Genomic DNA, 22,949 nt, shown 5'->3' with positions numbered 1-22,949 from the left:
GTCATTATCATGTAGATTAAATTCAAATGTACAAAACTCATACACAGCTGAAACAGCTCAGTTTCACCAACCACAGATATAGATGTTAAATATCCATGCTTCAAATTCCTCTTTGGAATCGGGCAGAGGGAGATTAGGGCATAAGTCTTTCTAGACCCTGAGGGATCGCGTATTGGTCAGTCACTCTCTTATTTTATACAACAGGAAAACTGAACTATGCCGCTCTTACTCCAGGAAAAGGTTCACAGAAGAAAGTCTAGTTGGAGTCAACAGCTGGATGCTTCATTTCCATCTCTTACATTTTCTGTTCACCTCCCATGCCACTTTGGAAGCAGAGGTGTGACCTGCCAGCCACCGCCACGCTCTGCGCTGCACGGTCAAAGCTGAATGCCGGACTCAAGCCTGAGAAGCCCAGGAGGCAAATGCAACTCCAGGTGGTGGTCATCTGTGCTTCAGGGGCTATAGTCTGAGGCCACACAAAATTACAACAGCGACGTGAGCCAAACATATCTTAAGTCTTATGACACAGGACTGTTTTAGCAAGTTTGGACTCGTATTTCAAGGCTTTGAAATCCTCAGATGCCAACAATGTCTGAAAGTCATTTGTAGAGCACCCTTTTGCGATATTACCGATACCAAAGAACAATTTATTACCTTAGGCTCTGAGCTGAGACTGCTGCAGACCAGCACTTTTGACTTAATTCATTAAAATTACCACTTCTGTCTCTCATTGTTCTGATAATATAATGCCATAGCAACAAATGAGAAGCTCCAAATTATATGCGTGACTCTGAAAGGAAGTGCATAGTTCCTGTATATACAAACTTTGATCTACTGCAGGATGGTCAACAGCATCTGTTACTCTAATATCCCACATTATTATAGCCATTTAGCTAAACAGATCATAAAAAGACTGTTCCATTAGCCATCTTCCTGGCATAAATCCAGGGAAGTTGCTGAGTGGCCATGAGCGAGTACCAGCATAAATCCAAAGGATTTGGATGGACGGCTATGGCTAAATGCCTGCATTCTTCAGCAGTAGGAGCCTTATGTTGTCATTTCCAGGCTCACATTTTTAGCTACAATATTATACACGCATTTGAGCACTCTGAAGAAGGTGACACAAAGTGACATGTCATATACAATTATGTTTGTAATTGCTGGTCCAACCATATGCAAGTCTCCTTCACATTTTAAACCTGCTCTGAAGGCTATCTGTGAAGAGCTGTTTTAACATAACATGGATGTATCAGAATTGCACAGCCTGTGTGCACTATACGGCCCATCCAGAAACCGAAAAGAAATGGCAAAAGCCATCCTTCTGCACAGGCAAAATTTCTGCATGAGAAAACAGCACGTGCCCAGGAAACTCAGATACGAATCAAGACAGAGCTGTGTACGCAGATCCTATCGGTTCTGCATGAAGCAGAATTTGAGGCAGGAGGAGCAATGAAAGGAAGGAGGACACACAATTTTAGCCTGAACCCCGGCAAGTCCTGCATGAAATGCGGGGGGGGGGGGGGGGGGGGAAGCATCACTCTGCGTTACGAGATGTCTTACGTTACTTCTCAACCAAGAGAAAAGGCATTTTCAAGAAATTAAGAGATCTTGTTTCAACAATCAGCTTTGCAACAGGACTTCTGAAGAGGCTAAGATACTTCCCCCCACATTGTAGCTACAAAAGGGTAGATAATTCTTCCCTTACACAAAGGCTATGAAGCCAGAACAATTTTTGTCAGTGAAACACAGAAACACTATGGAGACAAGTGCAAATACATCAGACATATTTCAGTCCGCAAGTCAGAATGGCTGACTTGACCTCCAGCTTTCTTTATCTTACCTGTACCCCCTTCCTGTGTACCCTTCTTGATTTCGGTGAAAATATTGATTGAAAATTCAACATATGTGAAAGAGGGACCTAAATCTGGATATGCAACACACTGATATGCAAAAGATACTGGTACGAGTTGTCAGTGACAAGATACATCTGCAGTCAGTACACTGAAAACCTACTTCTGGCAGCAGAAAAGCTAGTGCCACTTTTCAAACCGATTTTCCACATTTTAAAATATACTGTATGCAAGTCTAATGAGAGAAGCTTTTCACCTCATCCATCTAGTATGCATGACATCATTATGCTCAAAGAGTACTACTGCAGCATCTCTGACAGGCTCTTCCCAGCAACTTTCACTGGCAAAAATGTCTATAGGTTCCTGCCTTCCGGCATGTCTGCAAAAGGGTACAATACAAAGCCAGAGATTTATCTGAGATAATTTTAGACTATGACATTTACTGATAACATACAACGTGAATAAGCAAACCTACTCTGCATACAAGTAGTTTATAACCAGCTCAAAACCGTACACTGCAGAGAGGATGTACTTTCCACCTACAGAAAGCACACTGTCTACTGAGTTCCTTTGAATACAGTTTTGACAGGGCACCGATAGACACATATTATTTAAAACACAATTGCTAAAGCATTTTTTTTTCCTGTCAAGTACCAGCTACTTATTAGCCACCTCACTGAATTATGGACCATTGTATTATTATAACCGATCGCACTGCTTTTGAGGCAATGCTAGTAAAAAGCCATTGTGGATCTGCACCCAAGGACAATTAAACTTCGGGGGAAAAGCCTCGAGCCAGAGAACTGAACGGCAAAGTTCCAGCTATCTTCAAATCTCAAGAGTATCATAGCAACCAGATATCTTCCTGGGGCAGGGGGAGCATATATGATATTTAATGATCCAGTCTGGTCCTCTACCGTCGTATGTGACTGCTAGGAAGAGGACGACAACTGCAAGACTCAGACTGTCCTTGGAACAGCACCGTTGCTGCTCAACACACATGATGCCAGCTTCCCTTCAAGCACGTCTGGGAACTTTAATTACAGCATGGGCTAGTGACAGAGTGAAGAACTGGTTATGGAAGGCTGGCTGGCAGATTACTTTAAGATGTGCCACCACGACATGGACTTCAGCGGCAAGGGAAAAAACAGCTCACGAACTCCTAAGTCTTACCTTCATTAAGAAGGACGTTCTTCACACACAACATAGTCCTAGTCCTATGCTTATTTTACTATGTAGCAAGCAAATCTGGATTAAAAGCAGAAAAATCACCTCAATTTTATTTATTTTTAGGGATATTACAGAATAAAGCCACCTTTTGTAAGATACTGTATTGTTCTTAATGCTCCCTTAAATACAGAATATTTTTTATTTTTCCCGGTCTCTAAGTTGAAAGTGCCTAGGATAAATTACATAAGTTTCTCTTATGGCAATCCCTGCATATTTTTTGGCCATATTCCTAACTGTCAGGCATTAGTGTTCCACTTCATAGTACTTTTTATTAAATAAGGCCTTATGTCTAACTGTCCTGAGTAAACCCAAAGCAGGTAGTATAAAAGACAAAAAACTTCCTTCAGAATTTCATTACTGTTTTAACAGGGTCTTCAATGAGCATCACTTAGGATGAGACAGCTGCTAATCAATATTTTTATTATTACTCTTGTTAAACAACACTTACTGCTGTTTATCAATCAGAGATAATCAGCTCTCTGGCTAGTAAACCACCTGTCCAAATTATCCATATTCCTCTTAAGCGAGACATATTGCACAGGTAAATACATTACAATTTACACAGTTTATTCTGCTGATCACAACATACTGTGATCAGCAAGACAGCATTTGCCTAGGTCAGCTGCGAGTTAGCCTTCAATAAACAGTACTTGAAATAGCTGGCAGCACAGCTGTGCGGTATCAGCTAACAACCCACAGACTTCTCCAATTTTGAGGCAGACTTTGTCATCTGGATGGCGTCTGCATAGGTTGCAGCCATGGCAGTAGCAAATGGCTCAGTAAAGCTCTGCAGGCACACTGTGACCGGCCTTGAAATCAGGGATAGGTTCTGGTAGTCCCCAGCCCCCAGACAGTACAAGAGCTCTTTGGGATGTGGCACAGGGGTAGAATTTCACTTTTCATGTATAACTGCAGCCTTGAAATAGCAACGTTATATATACCCCCACAGACAAAATTGTTATTGGGCTAATTGGACAGCCGAGTGTTTAACATGCCCTGGAGATTCAGGATTTAAATATATTCTTCAACCACTAACAGTTCTCCTGTACAATAGTACATCTTGTTCCTCTAACACGATGCAGAGTGCATCTTGGATAAAGGCATGTGCCGGTCTTAAAAGTCTCAGTCTCCCCACTAAAAATTCAGGTACTGCAAATTACTTTTCCTGGGATATGAATGAAGACAGAAAGCCAAATCCTGTATGTCACAGTCCCTGCTCCTCCCCCCCCCCCCCCGCCCCAGCACGAGTGCACGAGGGACAACTTTACATCAGTAGGGCTACAATGTCATAAACCAGGTATCAGAGATGAGAACACAGACTTATTGGTTTTTGTTAATAAGCGAAGGATAGACAATGACGTCAAGAAGTTATAATATAAAAAAAACCCCACCAAACTGGAAAACTTGCCTATATGGAAAGATCAATTAGAAGTAGTAATAAAGATTAATACTTATTTCCTGTCTAGTGAAAAGCCCTAACTCTGAAAAGGCGAAAAAGGAGGTTTGCCTACTGACAGCACCTGCGTGTGCACACGTACAGAGAACGCAGCCGGGGAAGGCACAGCCACTTCAGACAGTCTCCTCTCCTTTGGGGGCTGGACGTCCTCCAGAGCTAGTTCAGAATTTTAGTAGCAAAACCACTGCCCATGGAGGAGCTACAGCAGCAGAAAACATCAGGAAAACCAAAAGCTGGGCTGTAGACAAGAGACTGTACAGGCCACTGGCAGAGGCTGCCTGAAAATTTCACAGACCTTCTAATCCAGCAGAATATTTGGAGGAGACTGGCGATATAAACAGCATCTGTATAGTTGGAAACGCTCAAAAATGACAGCCACGCAGACACACACAGTGAACCTAAAAACTCTTATGATCTGTAGCATGAGGTTGGTTGTGTGTCTTCCCAGTACCAGGATATATAATGAAAGTTGTCATTAAAGCAAAGAAGATGGGACTGAAAGACGATTCTGCAGGAAAGGATCCTACAGAGTATCTTCTGTCCTTACATGCTAATCCCAAATGAAAAAGGAAGGCAGTGTTGTACAATGGAGGACATTGTTAGCACTGTACACACAGGCCAAGGGCTTTATCATTTCTGTGCGATGCCAACTGCAAGTGTGCAGAGCTGCTGTAAAATACCAAGACTGCAGGAGTAAGCAATAGGCAGAGGAGGGAAGCAAGGGCAAGTCCACATTTTTAATGGTAAAAAGCCTTAAATCAAATAAGGCAAGTATTAGTGCAAAATTGATATTTATTGCCAGTCACTTGTGTTTCAAGAACTTTTTTGAAACTCTTCAAAAAAAAAAAAAGGAACCAAAACTTCCAAACACATTTGTCACATAACACTGACTACTAGTGGAGTGCATATGCTCACACAGGAAGATCACGTGTATGGGGACAGAATATATGTTATTTAAAGATCATTATTTTCAGTGCACTCTCTCTTAAAGGTTTTGTTTTTGTTTTGTTTTTAAAAAAAGAAAAACTGAAAGCATAGTGGGGAGGGGAACAGCTAGGATATGAAGCATTAGAGACAAGTATCTGAACTGGCACAGCTTCAGCAGAGAAGGCAATCTGACAGGCACACCGAGAGATCAGTTATCCTCCCAGCAATCAGGAAGGCTGATGTCCTAGAAGCCAATTTTTGAACTGTGCTAATAATAGGTCAGTCAGCAAAGCCGATGCTGCATATCCAACCAAATCTATGTACAAGCTGCAGACATGAACACAAGAGACTTTTTTAATTAAGGAGGAGAAAAGAGACCGAAGGCTAGCTTATTACACACCATTGTCTCCATTTACCGCAAGCCCTTCTCAGCTAGAAGACATTAACATCTCTAACACCAAAGCACACGTACTGCAGTGGGTTGGAACCACGCTGTACCAGCTGCTAATTAGGCAGTAACACGGTGTCCCTGCTGCAGCCCTACTCACAGAGGGCTTCGCGAATGGATGGAGTCAGGGCAGACGTGGAAACAGGCACAGGGACGCAGAGCAGCCCATTGCTGAGTTATGGCAAATCAGGACCAAGAAGAGGTAAATACCCAGGTCTCCCGACTCCCAGCTGTTTCCTACAAGCATACATTGCTAGTAGTTAAGGCCAACTATATACTGAAACAGTAAACGTCATTATGACCTGATGAGACATGAATGGTAAGAAAACTCTTATTTAAGTCACAAAGCATTTGAAAGCTTGACAGGCATCCATTAAAGAAGTCACTTTAGTGTATGCTAGTCGACTTGGCCACAAGTTTTCTTCACTGAAGTATTTAAGCTGAAAATTGTAACAACAAAACAGTTTCCAGCTGCCAGATCATGAAGGTCTCTTGCACAAAAACTTAAGTTTCCGGGTTTTTTTTAATAACATTTAACATTTACAGTTATCTACACCCAAAGCTTACCAAGTCTCAGCCCATCTAAACAAGAGACAACCTATAATCTCGTCTTTATAGGAAAGTCACAACCCATTTTCAATTAGACCGCAAGGATAATATTCTTGCATAACACAAAATACCTTGGGACTGTTCTCAGTACCTGGGAATTCAACAGTACCTAAATGTGGATGGCTCCAGGGTCATCCCCCCTTTTTGAAGTTCTTTGGCTTCCTCATTTCAGAAACTGGATCCATGTTGTGGATTAAACCCAAAATTAATTTTCTATTCCTGCCTCCCTCACAACAATAAGGGTGATATTTAGTAGTGGGAAATGCTTATTAGAGACCTTCTGTGTTTGATGTATTACCACTTCCCTAATGGGCCTTTAACAATTTCCATGTTTTGAAAGCAGAGAGATTTCCTTTTAAAAATGAAATTAGCAGTCTGATGGGAAGCTGACCTCCATGAAATATTTCCTTCCATTTTCACTATCTGTGGCAATCCCCTACCACTTTCCACGTCTTCTTTTATTCCGCTCACATACTGATCTTTAAGCGGTTGTGAAAAAACAGGAGCTGCAGCTTCCAGGTGACCATGAACTGTTGCTAGGTTGACTCCCCTACTGCTTTAACTGTTGAGCTAGACATTTCCCCACTTCAAAATACAACAGCCTCTTCTACCTTCGAACGATCTCTGTAGCATAAGCCAGCAAGGAGGCAGCATTCCTCACTGACAAAGGCACTGGCACGCAGTTTTCAGCATGGACCCATCAGTATGCATGTTAGCTTATGTACTGTTATTATTTCTGAACTCCTAGGTACTGCCTTTAGAATTACAGGTGAGGAGTTATTTCTATATTAAAGAGAAAGAAAACGCATGTGAACTTTCCAGGATTACCACTTGGGCTGCTATCAGAGCTAGCAGCTCAACCTTTGAATATTTTACCCTCAGCTACTTCAAGCCAGTGTTGGGACCCCCAAGCCAAGACCTCCTGTTACAGATTAGTTAGCTCCTCTACTTTTGACAAGTTGACTTTTATGCTGTGTTATCAGATAACTGCATCTTCACTGGAGGAAGAACTCACCTTTAGGATTTCGCTTGAGATTTCTGCACTGCTCAGCCTAATGGTTACAACAGTCCCTTAGCAAGCAGTTGCATCCTTGAAGAGATTCTCTTCCATATCCCGTTAAAAATGTGACAGACACGCAACTTTGGATGTCAGTATTTGCGAGTCATTTTCTTATGCAAAAATTGGCACTTGCATTCCAGCAATGACATCCCTGGTCTCAAGCTTCTAATGCCACTATGGCAGCTCCTAACATTACACATCAAATTCATGAATCAAGACAACTGCAAAACCCAGGCAAAAGCTCAGATTATTTGCTGTGCCACCACAGTTATTTTACTAGCTGCTTCAGGTTCACTCCCAGTTTCCAGTGTCATTGAGAAGCAAAACTTCACATCACCACAGCTCCTTGCCCAAGTGGAGTCTTCATCCAGATTTCCATTGAAAACTACTCTGTGCCACGTCTTCCAGCATGTGACTTACTTTTTTTGAAAAAGATTCCAATCCAACTCCATCTAACTGTGCCAAAAGACTAGCATCACCTCCTCCAGACCTTGTCTGCCTTCAGGAGCCTGAAAGCCCTCACTCCTTAAATTTCCAGCTGAAATATAGCAAGCGACCCCTGCCCTCAAAAACCAGAGGCAATCCACCCACATTTTCCCATTACAGTTCACATATGCAGTAAACGGAGCAAGTCTTGAGGAACACCATTCATGGAATGAACGTAACCGTCTCTTCAGTTGGAAAGGATTATAATTTGCTATGACAAGGGTCCTTCTGATAAGAAACTTTCCTAGCTTTAGTATTATTTCTGTTCATGCCACTTTGACACCAGAGAATGTGCGTATGTAGATTATTCATAATGTTTCTACAGAATTCCATGAAGAAGCACCACAAGTACTGGACCACTGAGAACACAAGTTATCTAATATAGAATTTGCTACTAATAAACCAAAAAAACCCCTCCATAAAGACCTAAATATAGAAGTCTTTTTCAGCACCTGGTAGAATGCCGGTATGATACATGGATCCAAGTTGTTCTGACTCCTGTGTTTTGCAGCTAAAGCAAAGGCAAATCTATTTGTATGACAAATCGTGTGATAGAGGCCCATGTATCCAATATTAATTATCAAACAATATTAATAATAAGAGATGTCGACTGCTGAAATGCTAGAGGTGCTAAAGGAATGAGGAAGAAGAGCGAGTTTTTCATTGTACATGTTAAAATAATCCCTTACGTGGAGAGACATGCACCATCCTTTCTCATGTAATTAATGATATTTACAATCTCAGTCCTTCAAAGGGTCTAGTTATTTAGCTTTTTTTTTTTCCCTTTTACATGCCAGAAAGAAAAGTGTGAATACATGTTTAATGATGCACTTCTTGGATGTTTTCAGCAGTGAGATGCATCACTGAGTACCCTTGCTCTTGAATAAATTAAACCAAACAGTTGGGGTTTGGAGCAGGTATTTTTAAACCTAGCAGTAGTAAATATTACATTATTCTCATTAAATTATTAGATATATTTTAAATATTGATTTATTAACTTCAGCCTTTATTGTATGTTTGTCAAATGTACTGTAAAACATATAAAGATGTAACGAAAAGATCGTTGACCCATAGGGCAGTACAAATATTGACCCAATTGTTTTAAAGCCCCCGATTCAAAACAGCCACAAAAGAACTCTCTTAAATAACACAGCCAAAATCCCCAGCAGCTGGAAAAAGGTCACCTCTTCTCCTCTTTTATCATAAGGAACCACTTCATGCAGTCTCATGAAATGAGAAAGCTCCGGCTCAAGGTACAGTATTTTTGCTACAGGCTCTTGTAGCAAGCTCATATTCTGTGGTTGAGCTACAGCATGTTAGTACCAGTTCTGTCAGCGATGTTCACACGTAAAACCAGGCTTATCCCTGTAAGAGAAGAAACTACCCCCGCTCCTTCCCCTGAAAATTGCAAAGTTGTTATTACTAAAAAGCTGTACAGATTGAGTCTCTCTGCCTTTAGATATCCTCAGCCTGTCAGTCTGAGCAAGCCAGGGCTGGGGGAAATACCCGGCAGTAGGTACTGCTGTACCCCTGTGGTCTCATCACCCCACCTTCTCTCAAATACACATAAAAGCTTGAACTACGAATTGTGCAAGCTCTGAAGCAGACTCCTTCCTGATAAACCATTCGGTTGGGCTGTGCTACTGCTCTAATGGCAACTGGCGGAGGAGGGGAGCTTCAGCCACACATCCCCTCCTACGGAGTAAGCATCACCTCAAGCACTTGCAGTAGTTTCTCAGCACAAACTTCCTTTGGACAAATGGGATCAGCATCTGTTTACAATAGCATTTCTGCAGGAGGCATTAGAAATCACTGTTGACTCCCCAGAACTAGACACTTAAAGTTTAGTTTCATGACATGGACTGTTAGCTGACCTCTTTTCACGGTACTGTGGATGAGACTGGGTCTGCATCCTCTGTTTTCAGCATGCTGCCATGTCAGTGTGTTAACCTAGCTTTAAAAATTAAAGAGGAATAAATCAGTACGCTCTAGCGAGATGAAGAGGACAGCATATTATACCATCCTCAGACTTTTAAAAACCTAAATGGCTCCATCATAAAAGCAATTAGTTGCTTTCCTCCTTTTACTCCTTTTCTTAGGCAGTGTCAGAACTGCACTGAGTCAACGGCCAAGTATCTTCTCCTAACATCCATTTGATTGTGTAACAGAACTTTCAGCCAAAGGATGCGAGAATAACAATGCACAAACTGTCTGACAAGACATATTTCTTCTCCTGCTCTGCCTATGCATCCATTGAGATATTTATTCATAGACAGAAATCACAGTCTTTCTCTGGCTTTGCTTTGCTAGCTAGGCTAAACACACCAAACGCTTCCAGCCTCTTCTCATCTCCTGAGAAATGCTTTTTATTATCACTCCTTTTTATTCTAGTAGACTTTCTCTTCACCTGGTTGAGTTTTGATTTATCTTTCTTCAACGCCCATGATGAGAATAAACAAATGAAAGAAATGGCATTCTTTTTTTTTTAAAAAAAAGTAGCAAGGAATTGAGGTATGTTTTAGTCGGGTCCTAAAAACATGACAATGCAATGAATATTGTCTGGTTTTGCTATAGTTGAGAAACATTACAGAAACAATAAGATATAACAGATGCTAGCTTGTCACATTAATTAATTTTTCTTTTTTAAAACCTATGTTGAGAATCATTCAAGTAATAATATGAAATCAGCCAGCACTCTGCATACAGATGAAGCAAATATTCCAGAACCTTCAGCAACAAAAGAATTTAATACTGAAAAATACAAGTAAAATCAGAAAGCTGTCCTGCCATCTGTTTAAAACAAAAAGGTTCAAATTTCCTTGTTGTTACCAGAAAACAGCAAAATGCTATCTATGACTTTATTTTGGAGGATTATCTTTACTCATGACAGTAAAATATACTTAAATATGCAAATACACAGTAAGTGTGTCAAACTGCAGGATACCACATTATTACCACCAAATTGTAAGATCAGAGCTTAAATGAACTTAACAGACCTTCACGGCAGGTATGACTGTACTAGGATGGGCAGCGAAGGTGAACCTAGCACATAAAAATCAAAGAGAAATGGCCTGTGGTCAGAAGAACCTGTATGCATTTTTATCCGAGGCTACTGTTTACTCTGCAGATAAAGTCATTCAAACAGAGAAGTTTGATCAACCATTTTTTAATATGGCTCTTGGTAATGTGCAAAAGCAGTCGTGCTGGACCTGGGTACCTGGCATAACACTTTGGAGCCAGCCCAAACATAATTAAATGGTCAAATCACAGACAGTCATGAAGAGATGAGCAAGGCACATGGATACTTACTTTGCACTGAAGGAGTCTTGAACAATTAGCGTACTGTTTGCCTTGCCTATAAGTTGTCAGATAGCCATGCTGCTGTAAAGCAGGCTTCTGAGAACTCTTTGTCTCTTCAGCCTGCCTTCTTTCCAAGTTCTGTTCCTAGTCGTAGAAGTAAATGCCGAGAGGATGGCTCCGCCAAGCCTGGCTGCCACTGCTATCTCATACCACAAGAAGGGCCATCCTTAGAGTCTTTCACGTGTGGCGTAACGTAAGTGGCATGGATCTGAAACTACAGACCTAGGATTAGGAGCATATGGCTCCTGCAAGCATGAAATTTGCTACTAACTAACTTATCAGAAAGCTCAGGGGACAGCAAGCGAAGAGTCCAGACTGGTCACATATATAAAACTTCTTGGTAAGAATGACTTTATTGGCAGCCTTTTTGATCCGTCATCTGTTCAACTTCAGCATTATCGAGTCTCACCAATTGGGCTGCAAACCCTGGGAGGATTGGAGAACTACAAGATGGGGTCAGTGACATTGGTGGAGGGCTGCACTGAACATGCATCTTTACCAGGACCGTTGAGCTCTGACTGCACAAAGAACAATCTAAAATACTGTCCAGGTACACTGCTAGACACCAGGCACTACGTATTATTTTCCTTTCTCTGCAACAGAGAAGAAACACAAAAAGGAAGGGAACAAGAAAACAATGCAAGAAACAGCTCAACCAGCCAACAAGTTCGAGAAAGCTGCAGAGCTACAACCCCCAGTTCCCTAAGCTAAATAAAAATTTAACACAGGGGGAGTGGCTTTTTTTTTGTTCTCTCCCCTCTCCCCGCCCAGTGATTCATGTAATTTTTTTATGACTTTACTGATAAGGCAACAGCAACCAAAGAAGCAAGATTCCTAATTTAAAAGCCATACCATTACCCAGGCAGTAATTTACTGCTTCGCACAGTGTCTGGCAAACAGGACAGTCAAATGGCTAGAAAGATGACTGCTACTTGTGCCTTGTCTCCATACCCATTTGTAGTCTGCTCCCAGGAAAATGTGTCTGACCGAGGACGCTGGCAGGCAGGCTTCTCAGTTCATCATTTTGTTTAGCAAGGCCTATCCTTCCATACTCAGAAAATAACAGGCCCTGATTATGACAAAAGCAATTGCTTAAAAAATAATAACTAGGAGAGAAAAAAGAGAAAGCAATCACATAGAGGTATTGTCCTGATATTATTTCTTCACATAGTTCCACTGTCATCACACAATCACTTTACACAAAGAGAAGGAAATTAAGAGAATTTCCTATATAACCTCATTTTTCAATATATTTGTAGTTTCACAATAAACATGAACCCAGCCATTCTCTGCAAAAGCAGAAAGTGGCATTTCCTTCCTGGTCCTTGCACTATCAGCACCCCAATAGAAATATATTTACTTTCTTTAAATAGACACTGCTACGTTGGGGTTTAGAAACAAGCTTCACCTAGCTGTCATGAATTATTAACCAGAAAAAAACCCCTCTCGTTGCCCTTTACAGAGACTTGATTTGCAAGTTTAAAAATCAAACCGACACTTACATCTCTTGTACAAATACCCAACCTTTTAAAAAATGCTCTGAGCATTATAAATACATTTTTTCATGAACATGAGAACAACAATTCTATAAATAGCTATTCTTCACAGAATTGCTTCAAGACATTGTTTTTACAGACAACAGTAGGAAACTGAAGGATGTCTTGGTGCCAAACAAATTAAAAGCGAAATAAACTCTCCAATCAACTCTGGGTTTCCACTTACTATTACAAAGTTTGCCATTATTTTTCAGCTTATACAAGTAGTTTATGCAAGGGAAGGAACAAGACAGAAGACTGCACTGTGCTCTGGCATAGCTACTGGGCTGGTGTAAATCAGTCATATCCTTCAACTTCTGAGGGCTTCCACTTTGCTTCTTTGGGCAGTAATTTAACAACTCTGGACTGTCAACAGATGAACACACTATTAACCACCACCTTGTACAAGCACAAGCAAAGACAGACAAGATTTTTATTATAACTCCATGATATGATTTCCAGATACATTGACTCAAAACTCTGTTCCACCTCCTCTAAAAAGCAAACACAGGAAGATAAATATGATCTAATGTAATAGAAAATTGCCTGTACAGTCTGCACATTTAATGGCTGCTACCTCCTCAAACGATTTTTGCACTGGTATCTAAACATAAAATCAAGAGGAACTCCTGAAAAACAGCTACACAACTGGTAAACCAGGTTTCCATAGCCAGAATGCTACAAGTACGTATTTAGTCATTTTGGCATATACTCCAACACGAGGCCAATGCTCAAGCAATACCAAGTTCTAACACCATTTTCAACAGGGAACCGGTACAAGCACTTACTTCGTAAGTACTTGAAAATTCATTTGTAAAAAACGGAGGAACTCATTCAGTTCCTAGTTTTCATAGAGCATTTTGCTATAACAATGGCAACAATAATTTTCTATTATATGTCTGATACGGTATATGAAATAAACTGCATCCTATTGTTCAGGGTACTGATACACTTTCACCCCAGTGCAGCTCCACAAGTCTCCAACAGCTGGGAACACCACAGTGCTGATTTCAAGGGGTGACACGGATGTGAAACTGGAGTAACGCAGCGATGAATCAGGCCATGAGCTTTCCCAACAGCTCCCCAGCCACAATAGTGATCTAAGCACACCGGAATGTTTTTAAAAGAAAGTAAGTGTCCAGCAAGGATTAGTAAGAACTTAGTGACGCGGCCCAGCAGGCATGGCCAGGGAGCATGTGGCAGTTCAGGAGGAACAATTCAAAGGGAGCTCTGGCCTCTGGGATTTCTGGGTCTGCTGTGCACCGCAGCCAAAATCCCCAGTGGACTTAAGGCAAGACAGAGAAACCACAAGGCAACTATGAACTACAACCGCATCCCCAATGGATCCTTGCCTGTAAACCAGGACAATTATACACCTCACTGGCCAGCAGATCATTAACATGGCCAGAAATTACCAAGTCTTCCATCCATCTCTCCATGTTTTGTGCACCAGGGATGAACCCCAGGCCTGTTGTATTTGCTCCCCAGAAGAGCAGAGGAACATACCTTGATGTAATGCTCGTCTGCTCTGCCAGGACTGGCATGCAAAGCCTCCCAATTCCTGCCTGTCGCACCACAGAAAACAGAAAGAACCATTCTGGAGCAGGAACCTTTTCTCTTACCTTATTTTGATCTGTCCAGTAAAAGAAAAATCCCTGCGGATCTGTTCTGAGAATAATTGGAGTCACAACAGTGGAGTCCTGGAAGAAAAAAAGGACAAACAAAAATTCACGTCAGCACACAGAACACATAATTATGCACTAGCTACTTTGCCACCCATATTAATGAATTGCAACATCTAGAAATTACCCTGAAGGTATTGCTAGCAAGATGTCACTAAAAGTATTTAGTATCACCTGCCTAATCTCCATTTTTCTGACATAGCGTATTTCCATTACTGAGAAGACAGCACTAAATAACTCCAGACTTGTCAACACATGGAGTTACTCCCGAAAAGCTGGAAGTAGATGAAGTTAAACAGACATAACACACTGTCAAACTAGCGCCCACATAGTAAGGTACTATAGTTCTCAGAAGTCCACTGCCCACCTTGATCCAAATTAACCTTCAGATATAAACAAGAGCTAAATGCCTATAAGCTCTACTTTAACATACAAAGACTGAATTTGCCTAGAAAACTCGGAATAATATCCACTACATTAAGACTTCTGACAATTACTTTCCATTAGTGTTTTTCTATTTTTTCTACAATCCAACTATGAAGATTTTAGTAATGGAAGTATATACAACCCACCCCACCTCCAAATCAGTTGAAAACCTGTCTACTCTGGTAACATCCATAGCTGAGGTCATTTAAAACCAAGCACATTTATAAGTACTGTAAGGCAGGCAGCCTGGTTTCCTACATATTGATGTATTCTGACTGACAGCAGGTACCTAACTCAGGAGATACAAGCTCTAAGGGAAGCCTTTCCCACAGGTGGGCATTCATTACATCTCTCACCCATCAGGATTTACTGGTGCCTAACAATAATTGACATCAGTGCAGCCTGGTCCTAATAGGATTCTTCCTCTCTTTCCTCTACTATTTTTCATGACATCTGTAAAAATGCTGTTGTCTTGAGACCTCTACCTGTTTGCCAAACTCAATTTAAAAGTTATGGAGGAAGCACAGAAAGGAGAAGGAAGACAGGCAGACAGAAAAATTGCTTAAGCCTTATCTCCACAGGAAACCAGGCTAAACACACAATTCCTCCTCAAAAAGGATGTATATTTCTGTTAAAATGTTACAGGTATATTACAGCTTTAGCATTCACCTATTTCCAGAGCAGCAATATGTGAGGTCAATCTATATTCCTTTAAGGAAAAAAATGGGCTCTAATAGGTTCAAATTTACATCAAATGTATTTAACTGTGTTTTTTTCTAGGTGCAAATAAAGTTGATGGAAGTGACATTACTATAAATAAATAAAAATGAACTTATGCAAGTGCCATTTCCAAGGCAAAAAGATAACACTTCTCTATATTATGCCACCAGTACAGTCCTTTGTGACAGAGTATCGAAATCCCAGCAACAGGCATTTGTGAAACAGGGAAGTTGAATTATTCCCAGTTTACAGCTGGAAAAAATGGGACCCAAAGAAGCTAAGTGACAGGCCCAGCACCAGCCAAAAGCCGGGGGGGGCGGGGGGACACACAAACAGAAGAATAAAATGGAGTCAAGCATGAAGCATGGTTTTATCTCAGCACAAGAGAAATACAAATAGAAGAACAAGTTCTACACTAAGAAGAAATACAAGATCAAACCCTTAATTGAGCATAAAAGTCCTCTTTATAACTGGAAGATCCAGGCTGTGGATTAACTGCACCACAGGCACATTGACACTCAAATGGGTGCCACGTGAGCTTTCGGATGCTGGGAACACGTGCGGCTGTACCAATGCCAGGCGGTGCTATGGGAATGCCCCAGCTGGGACCAGAGGTAGTGCACAAAGCTCCACTGACCCTTCTTCTCCTCATTACAAGACAACAGTGTTATATGCACTTCCCCTAAGAGAACAGACATACAGAATTTGTACCATCTATTTTTTCCTCTGTTTCTGCATAGTTTCTAGCATCTTGTACACCTAAGAGTCAGGTACTGTTTGAGTGCAACAGGCAAATTTATCTATAAAACATGCCAGGCCCCGAAGAGATGTCGACTGGCTGTCTATATCCGCAAGCTCCTACAAAAGTGTTCTTAAACCTCTGCCATTCAAAAAGAGAAAAAAAAAAAAAAAAAAAAAAAAACACCTGCTCTGGAGATATAACTGGCCTTTTTTAGCTTATTTCATTGTGTCCCATGCAGCCTGTGTGCAAGTATGTCAAATGAGGAAAGAAAAAGACTAAGTGTCCTTCTGCCTTGGGATGAGACATACACAGCTTCGGGGGGGAGAGAAGGAAGTAATGGGAAACAGACAGGCATGAAACAATTATGTCTAGGATTAATCAATTTTGCTGGTTAATCATTTCAAATCAGTTGCTTCAACCCAAAAGCTGTTTGGGTTTGTCTGTGGTGATGACATACAGCTGTCAAAGTAATACTTTTGTAGATGTGGGTTGTAAAATGTTGACTATTATCAGACTCAAAAAAGTAGAGGATGAGGGGAAAGAGCCTTCAATATCTACTAGGTGACATAAAGGAAACCTTATCATGACAGGGATAACGACAAGTCTTAAATTAAAGATCCTCTGTGCTCCAGTAAGTTTGTTTTTTTAATCAAAAATAGGTAGTTTTCCATTATGCCTCTTTTCTAAATTAGCTACGCTACTCTGACATTAAACATAGCACAATTAACATGCTGATGAACGCAAGAACCCCACGCTGTCACACTGTATACAAACACAAGATCTGAGAACAACTTTGTACATGTAACTGTGTAACATGTGTCTTGGGAACTCTTCCACACAGTTAAGAGCAGCAATAAAAGTCACGTGCACAATGTTTTATGTAGTCTACAAGCTAACTATAACTCTTCTAAGGCCCTGCCACCAAAAGCCACGCTCCTTAGCTCTGGGTGTAGAGGAATGGAAATAAACTTCACCAGTCAGCTCTGCAAGTCCTGCTCCCCGCTCCACATGAACGCCGAGTCCTTTGTCATGTGAAACAGGTCTGTTGCTTTTACACTGCTCTGCAATCAGGGCTTGCAAAGGCAGGCAACAAACAAAAAGATACATGAAAAACCCTTTATATGCTATACATTCAAGAAGAAGAGTGGTTCAAGGCTCAAATAGAAATTTGTTTCAAATTACAATTGTCTGGTACATTTATTTACAAAAACTACTGGGAATAACTGTGGTTTATTACCCAGCAGACACACCTGCAGTCATTCATGAGAGTATCCTGAAGCCCGTTAATTCAATTTCCTCACCCAAAGAGCTGACCTTTCTCGTAACTCCCCTGGACAGATTTACCAACCATACACAACCCTGAAGAAGAGGGTAACAGACAGGACACAACAGATAAAGGGAAAACAAACAAACAAAACTTGAAGGACAAACAAATAGGGAGCAGACATTCATTTCTTCCCTGACCCACTCAGATCCAGAATGTGAGAATAAAACAGAGCGGGGGGGGGGGGGGGGGGAAGGTCAGTGTTGTGCATCTCTAAAGCTGACAGTTTTGGAAATTAACACATATTTAGGTGTCCAGTAGGGGCACAGCTCTTACCGTCCTCTGGATGTCAACAAAGCAAGCAGCCCTTTGGGTAGGAGCCCCAGATTCCTGGGACACTTCCAAGTATACAAGAAAAGAAGCGGGAGGAGGTGACCAAGGCAAAAATCAGACGTGACCAGAAAGGGGAGAGGAAGAAGAGAAAGGCAGAGTGTCCCAGTCAATGATTCAAATAGGTGTGGGTTACCAGGCCTTTTAAATGCCACCCATGGGTGCTTCTGCCAACCAGTGTCTTTGTTTCTGACAGACTGCTATTGCAAATTCCTTAAATAGAAAGGCTTGGAGTGGCCCTATCCTGGCAGTCCCAGTGTGCTGCATATACCAGTCTAAACTTAAGTGAATAATTTTTTAAAAGGGCTTTTAATTTCACCTTTAAAAGCCCCCCACCTTTTTATTTGTTGACTTAGGGCCAATTCTCTACTCTCCTCCAATTTCACAGCATCAAATGAGTAATGTGGTTGTTCTATACTTATTCCATTAAGTTGCCTCCTGATTGGCTGTACAACCTCAGACCCTGCATTAGCAATATTCTTTATTTTCTACTTTTAAACAAAAAGGTTTCAAATTTATGCCCACAGAGTGCCACAGAGAATTTTGGGATCCTTACCAACCAGGCACAGCTGAACACGGGCACAGAAGATCAATGGACAAATCCATACTTAAGTGCCTGCCAGGTAACTGTTTCAAGGTCTGATTTTAAGGGCAGGTGCCCTAGGCTACATCTAACATCAGTGAGCAAAAAGTGTCACCTTCATTTTAATATTACTGACCATTAAAGACTATCAAACAAAGCCAAACAGTGAAGAGGGTGGAAGCCTTGGTTTAGTTCCTTTCTAACTATACGCCCGTGCTTGCTACTCCTCAGAGCACCCCCACAACCAGGCTGTGCATCCAGCCACGAGGGATGAAGCCTTCTGCCCCACTCCTCAGCCATCACTGGTAAGACCCCAAAAAGACACGAGGCGAGAAAAAATAGCTGGTTTCCTGGTTTTGCCTCAGATTTTGAGAGACATTGAACATCCCCAACTATAACCTGAAAACTTCTACACACATCATTATTTCATTTGCTCGAACCTTCTCCTGGAAAATTTCTGCCAAACTGCCTCCAAACACAAAGCAAGAAATACAGATTGTTTCTGGCAGAAGCAAAATATTCTGCAACTTTTCTTTCACTTTGGTGAAAGGGCTTGAACTCTGGGTGAGCAAGGGCGTTCGGCTGCAGGAAGGGTGTGGGGAGAGTCCCTGCAAAGAGTTTTCTTGCCACTCCACAAGCCAGGGGGATTACAGGCTTGGGGGACTGGAGAAGGAGCAAAGGAGAAGGGATAGCAAAACCGCAGTTTACACATGGTCAGCAGATGTATTAGCTGTTAAATTCCATAATACACTGGGTGTAATAGACTGGAACTAAGCAGGATTACCCAAACAATTAGCACTATGAATTTCTTTAGATGGACAGCTGAACTATGAGCAAGAGGGAGAGAGTACCCATCCCCTGGTTTTGCAATGAACCACTGAAATAATTCGGAAGGATAAAGATGCCCTCTTTTACTGAGGGCGGAAGAATCAAATCTGCCGTGCAAAGGAACAGACTGCAAAAAGGAAATGTTGGAGAAGGTGAAATAAGTGCTGGAGGTTGGAAGCAGGACAAGAAACCAAAACTGGAATTAAGTTTGCAGGACCCGTAAACTGAAATCCCACCTGTTCAATAGGAGCATGCAGGAAAATATTCTTCACTATTAGAGTGGTCAAGCCCTGGAGAAACTTTGGTGATGTCACCACACAACAGAAGTCACCATTCTGCTAATTAAAGACTAACTTCCTGCAAGTTTCAAAGAGCTACCTTCAGCAGGATTGGTTTCTCAGAAGCAGACTACCCTGTCTTGTTTCTCAGGATGTCCATACTCTTGGGCTAATTATAGCCTTACCCTATGTAGTCTTGATTTGACTTCACGACTCCTTATTTTTAGTAGATGTTGCAAAGTATGCAGTCAAGAAAGAAGGAATAAAGGCAGAATGCATAGCTAAGGTAGCTAAATACCAATCAGGAAGATTTTATCACTACCAGGGAGTTCTTCTGTGATGCTGAGCAAATCATTTAAACCAGTCTGTGCATGGGCGTAAATGCTGTATCCTGATTTTGAGGGAAGACTGGAACTGTATTTCCACATATCATTTTCTAATTTTTAGAGATGCTGAGCCCAAATTCATCTGAAGTCACTGGGGAGTCATTCTGAACATCTGACTGTATGGTGCTACACAGTCTGAAAATTAGGTCCAAGGTATCTATCCAATCACCGATTAAAAATTAGCAAGTTTTTTATGTTGGTCTCTTTTTTTGGACCTACAGCAGTACAATTGGGAATACGTTTTGTCATCTAATGGGTCTGGTGAAAATAAATTAAAAGTGTTTATGAAGTGTTTACTTTATAATAGATAAAAGACTCCATAATGATTAAAGTTAACTCTCTATTTCACCACAGCCTTTGTTTAAAAAAGAAAAACAAACCAACCAAAAACAAACCCCAAAAAAAGGTCTTGAGCACTCAAACATTAAAGTGAAGAAAGCATACAGTGCACAACTTCAACTCACTGTTAGCTTTCCTTTCACACAGAATTCCTCACTTACTTAAAAGAGTTGTTTTCTGATTTTCAGTTTCCCTACTATCTACCAACACTCCAAAGGGCTCAGACGCTACAATAACACAGATGTTATCGGTGACTTAAACATGTGAAGTCTTCACCAGATCTTCCAAGGCAGGCATCTAATCATTCTGTGGGGGATCCAAATCTTTTTTCCCCCCAAGCTAAAGTCAACAAGAGCTTTCCAAAGGAGTTAACTACTCTTAGGCTTTCCCCTTTATTAAATGTTAACCATCGAGAAATTTTAAATTCAATCTAACTACTCTCCTGTGTTGCAAAAGACCAAAACCACAACTTCTACTCATTTAGATAAAATATTTTTATATAGCACAGAGCTGATATTTGTTTACTACATAAAGATTAGCAACAAAGAAAGAAACAACAACAAAAACTCTGGAATGTTAGAGAAACTTCTTCCCTCCAGACTGAAAACATTTAGAAAAAATAAACTCTTTTCAGTTTATTGTTTTAGTTTTATACACACGGAACAATGGTTGTTCATTTTTCACGGCCTCAGTAATGTACTGTAGTGACAGACTTGTACAGAGTTTAAAAAAAAAAAGGCAGGAAAAACCCCAAGTTACTTGAGCATCAATAGCTTACAATCACTTCTGAAAATTTCCAGTTTTTCCTCTTTGTTTGATCTCAGCTTATCCATAATAATGATATCTGAGGTTATATTTACTTGAAAGGTTAAAGGGGATGTATCTCAGACTCTTGATAATCTTCTTTAAAAGATTCTAAACAAATAAAGAAGCCCGAAAACTTTACATAGCACTCACCATCTGAGCTCAAAAACGTTTTAAAAAGATGAAGAAGTGCTCTAAGAAAAAGGCATTAAAATAGAACTTAAAAGACCTAGGTTCATTTTTGCTGCTCACTGGAATACCTGTGAAGTGCTGTAGCCACTGGCCAGTGCTACCTATCAGCAGGTTTTTTTCAGGACGTCCTTCAATTTAGGTAGAGTTACATTACCTTACCGATATAGTTAACTTGCAAGTAAAAGTAAATAGTGTAAGCCACAGAGAGACCAGTCAAATTCTTTATGTAAAGTACATATTATCACTAGGGAAGATAAGAAAGCCTTTAAGCAAGAACTGAAAACAAATCTATTTTTGAATATACACCGTCATATTAACTCGCTTCAGTGTGTCAACTACTGCTCTTAGAAAACATCAGTTCAGCTGCGCTCTAGCTGTTGAGCGATTTGTTAACTCAGTTATGTCTACCTTGTTCCCACTACGAACCAGAGAAAAATAAAGCAAAAAAGACAGCCAAGGCAGGTTTCAGCCCCTTCAGAAGTCAGAGCAGTCCAGAGAGAACTCCCCCTTTACACTCAGGTTTCATTAACCTTCTCAGCTAGCAACACCTTCTGCTATATTAAGTTTAAGCCCCTGCAAAAAAGCTTCAACCATGACTTAATTACATCCTTTTTATTTATTTATTAAATTGTTTTGAAACTCTCATCAGGAAGAGCTATTATAACCTGGGTTTCACTACAGGAGAGTGGATCAAGTCAGTTCTTCTTTAAGCCTTCCCTCTCTCTCATAGATACCACTTCTTTCGAGGAATTAGAGAGTGCATCTGTACAAAGACCAGCCCAGTACTTAAGAGACTCAGAGTCTCTTCCCAGTAGTAAGGGAAAACTGGTTATAAAGGCCCAACTGAAGGCAGCATGAAGAAACACGACGAAGAAGCGCGCGCTCAGCCAACTGGCATCTTAAACCAGACACACACATGCATACATCCACAAAAAACCACCTAAGCAACAGTCACTTTTATCCTTCACCTATTCAAATGTCAGCTATTTCTGCTCAGTGCCTTGTGAATCCAATCTACATATCGAGAACACGAGTTAATTCTAGAAGTTGTTTTCCGACCTGTAATACTGTTATAGAATAAAACAGGAACAGTGTGAGGAAAAGCAAAGTAACAGGACAACAATCATCTGTTTGACTTCAGTGCTTTATATCCTGATGCAAGACTGAATTTGTGAATAGACTCTGTTAGGCATTGGATGGTGTAAGTGATATTACATCCAATCCCGATGCCCAAGTGCGACTTGTCTTGCAAATCCGGGAACTTCATAATTGATCCTAATGCTTTTACAATTTAGAAACTGAAGATGGCCTGCAGAGGAAATGGAGTTTCAAGCCTCCTGAGCTGCTTGCTTTC

General features: G+C 40.9%; 1 protein-coding gene across 2 annotated transcripts in view; it reads right to left on the bottom strand.

Moving 5' to 3' along the window:
- PLCB1 (phospholipase C beta 1) overlaps positions 1–22,949 on the bottom strand; it is a 407,361-nt gene that overhangs the window by 380,590 nt on the left and 3,822 nt on the right. For both annotated transcript variants that reach the window (XM_009476210.2, XM_087775450.1), the window contains exon 2: positions 14,584–14,661. In XM_009476210.2, coding sequence (XP_009474485.1) covers positions 14,584–14,661 — 78 coding nt within the window. The remainder of the gene's footprint in view (positions 1–14,583; positions 14,662–22,949) is intronic.

The sequence above is a fragment of the Nipponia nippon genome, unplaced genomic scaffold (genome assembly GCF_047370975.1).
Source record: "Nipponia nippon isolate SJK-2023a ecotype South Korea unplaced genomic scaffold, ASM4737097v1 scaffold_4, whole genome shotgun sequence".
Classification (NCBI taxonomy): Eukaryota; Metazoa; Chordata; class Aves; order Pelecaniformes; family Threskiornithidae; genus Nipponia; species Nipponia nippon.
Note: the sequence above shows the minus strand (reverse complement) of the source record. Positions and strands in the feature narration are given on the sequence as shown.